Source organism: Lynx rufus, unplaced genomic scaffold (assembly GCF_022079265.1).
Source record: "Lynx rufus isolate CCGP_SWC_20201006 ecotype Redwood Valley unplaced genomic scaffold, mLynRuf1.p SCAF_36, whole genome shotgun sequence".
Taxonomy (NCBI): domain Eukaryota; kingdom Metazoa; phylum Chordata; class Mammalia; order Carnivora; family Felidae; genus Lynx; species Lynx rufus.
The window spans coordinates 1,374,461-1,380,460 of record NW_025814852.1 but is presented as its reverse complement, the minus strand read 5'-3'; the positions used below and the strand labels follow the sequence as shown (position 1 = coordinate 1,380,460).

At 67.6% G+C, this 6,000-nt stretch overlaps 1 protein-coding gene across 4 annotated transcripts in view; it reads right to left on the bottom strand.

Moving 5' to 3' along the window:
• Positions 1–4,227: 4,227 nt before the first annotated feature.
• The window catches only part of KCNT1 (potassium sodium-activated channel subfamily T member 1), a 63,437-nt gene continuing 61,664 nt past the window's right edge, over positions 4,228–6,000 (bottom strand). For all 4 annotated transcript variants that reach the window (XM_047093900.1, XM_047093901.1, XM_047093902.1 and 1 more), the window contains 2 exons: positions 5,394–5,478; positions 4,228–5,295 (listed from right to left, as the gene is read on the bottom strand). In XM_047093900.1, the coding sequence (XP_046949856.1) occupies positions 5,175–5,295; positions 5,394–5,478 (206 nt within the window). In that variant the 3' untranslated portion in view covers positions 4,228–5,174. The remainder of the gene's footprint in view (positions 5,296–5,393; positions 5,479–6,000) is intronic.

Here is a 6,000-nt window from a genome sequence, read left to right as displayed (position 1 = left end):
AAGCCCGGTGTCTCCAGGGCTCGAGGGGAGGACGTTGGCGTGCTCCAGATCTCCGTGCTCCCGCCAGTGCCGAGTCTGCACAGCTCAGGGGTCGCGGGCCCCTGGCGTGCGGGCTCTTCCCGCGGCCTCTCTCGGTGCTGTGACTCCGCATCTCCCTGGTCACAGGAAAGCAGAGCGTGTTTTCACGTCTTTGCTGGGTATTTCGGTTTTCCTCCCGCAAGATGCCTGTTCATGTTTTTTTGCCTGTTTTTCTGCTGGGTGGTTTGCCTCTTTCTAATTAATTCCCGGCAGGTGAATTTCTGAGAGGTGACACACAGATGAGGACAAGTGTCCTGTCCTGTGGCTTTTCACTGTCTGGTGTCCTGATCCACACAAGTTCCTCAGGTTCATGTGGCCTAGTTGCCATGGTTCTCATCAGAGCTACCAGGACTTTATTTAGGAAGGTATTCTGGAAATGAACTTGTGCAGCCTGTATCCTGGGCGTTTGGGTTTGGGTCCTTGTGCACCTGGAGCCGGCGTTCCTGGCCGCGTGCGAGGGAGCAGCCCGGTCCCCGTTCTCTGCAGGAGCTTGAGGACCCGGAGCCCTTCGGAGCGCACCGCACCCCCTTTCCCCGGCATCCTGCCTCTGCCGCGATGCAGCCGCGATGGTCTCTCCTGGCCTCTCGGTCCACGTGGGAGGCAGAGTAACGGCCTCCTCCCCAGACCCTGGGACTGTGCTTGCTGGGTGGCAAGGGGGTGGAAGGGATAAGGCAGCCGACCTTGAGATGGGAGGCGACCCGGGTTGTCCTGTGAGCCCCGTGTGCTCACGGGTCCTCAGAGGCGCGAGAGGGAGGCGGGAGAGAGAGATGCGGCAGCAGCGGAAGGGCTTTGACGGTGGAGGAAGGGGCCAGGCAGCGGACCCTCCCTCCCCGGGGGACTCCTGGAAGGAGTGGGCGTCCCGCAGGGAGACCGGCCTCGTGGCTCCGACGTCCGGAACTGAGAAGGTGGCGCGCTCGCGTCCGCAGCCACTGCGGCGACAGGAGGGAGCACCCCGTCCACCTGTCCGTCTCTGCGGCACCTCGCCCCCGGTCGCTTCCTGTGACCTGGTCACAAGTCTTGATATTTGGGAGAGCAGGTGCCCCCGCCAAGAGTGGCTTGCGTACTTTTGTGCGACGCCACCTACGTGCCCCCAAAACCGCCCTCAGAAATTTGTAGTCTTAAACGTATTTGCTAAAAATTAAGAAAGAGCGGGGGCGACTCTTGGTCTTGGGGTCGTGAGTTCGAGCCCCACGTTGGGGGTAGAGATGGCTTAAGGAAGTGGATAAACTTTGAAAACGTTAAGAAAGATGGAAAACCAGCGAAACGAGCTTTCAGCGGGGAGGCTAAAAGAATAGTAAAAGGGGGAAGGGAGAGACGCGTGTCAGAAGTGGACACCGCCGAAAGGGAAGACGACACAGGAGAGCCGGCCAGTGACAGCACGGCGGCGTGCCGGAACGCGAGGAGAAGCCCGAGAACAGGAAGCTGCGGTCGGCTTGTCCCCGCTGAGTGCACGTGCCGCAGGCCAGTCGAAGCCGAGAAGCCAACCCGGCGGCGGCGCGGGACGGTAAGCACCGTGCCTGGTGGGTCAGGAGTGCACGCGTGCCCACGTCGGGGGGCGACTCACACTAAGCGTAAGAGACACTACGGGAAAGTACTTGGCGGCCATCGGTATGTGTTCACGACACGTTTTGCAGTTAGAGCTCGTGCCATTTGGCAACACCTGGCGAGACCTCCCGCAAACCCCACGCTTAGCGGTTGGGACGCTGGAAGGATCCCCGTCTGGGTCGGGGGGGAGGCCAGGTGGCCTTGGGCCCCAGGGACCAGCCAAGGGCTCACCGCACACCTGAGCCGTGGCAACAGCGGAAGGACCGAGGAGGTGTGACGCGTGGAGACCGGGAGTGCGTCACCGGCGGTGTCCGGAAGGAGGAGCCCGGGCACCAGCACTCGCCTTCAGCCCGGAAGGAGGAACGGAGCCCGCGGGAGGGAGGGAGGAGAAACAGCCCCTGGCGGCCGCCTCTCCCCTGCTCTGCGCCCTGGAGCTCCGGGGTTCTGAGTTGCACACGTCCGCCGTTCCCAAATAAAGTCGTCTTGCGGGTCAAATAACTGGCTGTTTTTTAAGAGGTCAGTAAAAATTAAAAACCCAAACGGTCGTTATTTGCAGAAATGAGAAAGTCCTCCCAGAAGCGCAGGGAGGAGCAGATGACAGGTCCTGGAGCCCAGAGAGGGGGCTGGAGGACAAGCCGATCGGAAGTGTTTTGAGCAGAAGGGCCGGGGTGGGGGGGGGGGTTGGTGAGGGAAGCACGTGGCCGCGGGGTGTGGCCAGGACAACAGCTGGGGAGACCCCAGGTCACCCAGGTGGGTTCCCGGCCAGGTGAGTCCACGGGTGGAGCACAGCCCCGGGCACACGTCTCTGGAGATGGTGTGTGTCTCCATCAGCTGACTCCTGGGTTTGGATTTGGGGACCAAGGACAAAGGTGCCTGTGCTGTTGTCCTGTCTTTCAGGCTTGGAGAGGGGCTTTGAGACGCCCGGTGCCTCCCGTGCATGTCAGCACCAGCTCTCAAGGAGGCACCAGGGGAAGGGGTTCCCCTCGGAAGGCCCCCCTCCCTGCCCCGGGCCACCTCAGAGCCCCAGGTGGGTGAGGAGCGTCCCAGGACCCCCTCTGTCCTGAAGGGCCGGGACCCGGAGATAGGACAGAATGGGGCTGTGGCAGATGCCCAGTTGCGGGCTCTGGACGTGGGACGGGGCCACAGGGAGGTGGCCTGGGCGAGCAGTCCTCCCGGCACAGCCCCGGACGGACCCCAGAAGCACAGGGCCAGTGGCTGTGAGGACCCGGGAGCCAGGCACTCTGCAGACCTCCCGGGAAGCCCCTCTGAGGAGACTCTCCGAGAAGGGGTCCACTTGTGGAGCTGGGGGACCCTAGGAGCCTGCCTGTGTGGCCGAGAGTCCGTGCCCAGTGCCCCCTTGAGGCAGGGGCCCCTGCAGAGCGCCCTGGGCGGGGGTGGCCCCTCCCCTGAAGACCCCGGGCCCTGGGCCAGGCTGGACGGTCAGGCCACACCTGATGGTGGCATTCACCGCCAGCTCAGTGCTCTGCAACCAGGGCAAGGCAGAGGGTCCAGAGACACCGTGGGTTCCCGTGGGAGATGCCCGCAGGGCCCGGCCTGGCCCGGCTCTGTCGGTGGACGGTCCTGGGCTAGCGGCCCCGCTCTGGGTGTCCCCGAGCTCCTGCTGACCTCACTGGGGGTGAAGGTGGTCCTGGCCGGCCGGCTGCCCCTGGGGGCCAGGAATGCCGGGGTTGCTCAGTCCCAGCCCCAGGCCGGCGGGCCGCCATCCCGGACTTGGAGCGCCCCTCGTGGGCAGTTGTGTTGGCTCGGGGAAAAAGACAGGAGGCGCGTCCGCTGGTGTCTGAGGACCCCTACTGGGAAGCCTGCCCCCAGTGTCTTGGTGCCGTCCCCGCCACCTGTGCCAGTGACTCCAGACTTGCAGGCCCCGAGCCCCTCCCGGTCCTGGTGGCGGGGAGCGTCCGTTCCCCCTCCGCTCCCTCAGGGAGCGGGCAGTGGGTTCCAGGAGGGGGGGGCTGGGTCCCCTGCGGCCGGATGCTGGTGTGGGAGGGGATGCCAGCCGGCAGGGCTCCGTGAGCCGCTGACACGGATCCGGGGCCCACGGTGTGCCGGCCTGGACTGTCCAGGGCCCCGGGCGACCCCCACCCAGTCCACAGCGCCCGCCCTCCCGGCCCTGCCGCACACCGAGGGCTTGGGGGCCACCGGGCCGGCGCGTCCCAGGCAAGCGGGGCGCCGGGGGAGGAACTGGTGCGGGGTCACAGCCCTCCCTCGGGCAGGCCCCTCTGCCCGCTGCCGCCATCTGGAGGCCGTGCTGACCCCTCCCCTTCACCCGGCTTCGTGGGGTGCTCTCCGTGAACAGGAAGGACGCAGACCTGGATGCCCCTGTGCTGGCGCACACCCCCTGGGGCGGCCCCGCCCTCTGAAGGGGACCCCAACACCCGCCGGGCCGCTCGCCAGGGAGCCCTCGCCCCAGCCGTGCTTCCCAGCGGCCAGTACCCACGGGCCGGCCCGACGCCTCCTGGTCTTGGCTCAGGCCGGCGGCCCTTCCTCGGGGCGGGGGCTTCCCCGTGGGGTCCGGGTGGGGTGGGGTGGGGTGCGACCGGGTGGGTGGGGCCGCGGAGGAAATGGCTTATACACGACCCTCACGTTTGCAGAAAGCATCCATTTAATAGAAGGTTCCAGCACTGACCGTGCAACACCTGTCACAGTCACAAAGGAACCGGGCGGCTTGTCACCAACGGCCACCACCCAGGCTCCTTCCCTTGCTGAGGAGAAAACCCGGGCCGGCATCCCGTGGTGAATTGTGCTTCCATCGGGCGCTAACGGGCGTTGAACCCTGTGCCAACGCACCGCCCCTGCCCAACGCCCAGCGCCCAGGGGCCGGGGTGCGACGGGTCACGTAAAACCAGAGGGGAAGGAAGTCTTCTCCTTTTTCGTCACCAAGGCCTTGGTTGCAGGAACTCTCAGGTGTCCCGGGGCCCCTGCGGGGGTCTCGCCCGGCCCCTCCACGTCCCCCGAGCACGCCCGGCCTCCGGAGGGTCTCCCGGCCCAGCTGGACGCTTGCAACTTTCTTGTGTTTACGGCTTCCCTCTCGCGCCCGGCGCACGGTGCTGGAGAGCTCACCGGCCGGGAGCCCCCCGGGGCCAGACCCTCACCACCGTGTGGCCGAGGCCAGCTGGGACCCACAAAACACGCGAGCCGCGGGCAAGCCCCGTGAGCGGGCCTTCGGTACGTGGCCGTGAAAACAGGGCTCCCGCGTGAGCCGTGTGCGCGAGTGAGTGCACGCGAGTGTCGGGCTCAGCTTCTTCCCCTCCCCACGCACCCTGGCCTCAGCCCGCGGCACGGCCAGGGCGGCGGAACCCCTCCCCACTCAGCCGGGCCCCGTCACGAGTTGCGGTACATGTGGGGACGCGGATCGGATGGGTCTGTAAAAACAGGTTAAAAAAGGCCTCGCCGCCAGCTCCTCCCGGCACGCGGAGGCACGGTCCTCCCTCACGGCCGTGGGAGGACTCTTCGAGGGCCGGGCCGGTGTGGCAGGGGCCCCGCGCTCCATGCAGCGCGATGCATGCCGACGTGGGGACGGGGCGCGGGCCGGCTCAGAGCTGCGTCTCGTCCCGCGTCTCCGGGTGCCACGAGGCCAGCTTGTTGCCGACGCTGCTCTCCCGGCTCTGGGGGCTGCTGGCCACGTGGGCCAGGGGGTCGGAGCGGATGAGATACCTGCCGGGGAGGGGGAGAGCCCTGGGTACCGGCCTCTGCCCCCGCCTCCGCCCCCGCCCCCGCCCCCGCCGGGCGCCCGTGGGGGACGCGGGACCTACACGATGTCATTGGGCTCCAGCCGGGTGTCGGGCGGGGGGTTGATGAGGACGTAGGACAGCGTGTTCTGCTGGTCGTTCATCTGGTCTGCAAAGACACAGGCCCCGTGCGGGTCACCGCCGGCCACCGCCCCGGTCCGCTCCGCCGGGCCCGGCCACGGAGTCTTCCCGGCCCGTCCGGGCTTGCTGCCGGGGTCAGCCGCGAGGGGCCGGCGGCGACCCGCGCGGGGCCGGTCGCGGAGGTGGCGGCCCTGAGCAGAGGCACGGAGCACACCTGCGGCCCCCTGCACGAACACGCGCGCGCCTTGACACCTGACCCCGCCCCCCCGCGCCAGGCAGGCGGCCCACACGCCCGGTTCAGTTCTGCGCTTTGGACGCACGTCCTTTTCCCCACAACCTGCTCCTGCTGCGTCAGCCCGCGGGGCCCCGGGGGCGCAGGGACAGCCCGGTCTCCGGCTCACGCGTGGCCGTGGGGACGCAGCCCGCGGTGGGGAGAGTGGGCTCTGGAGAAACAGCCGTCCCGCCACAGATGGCCCCTGGCCGCATGCAGGGCTGGGGCCGGGCCCGTCCTGGCAGAGGCCCCGTGTCCCCGGACGGGGAAACGAATGGT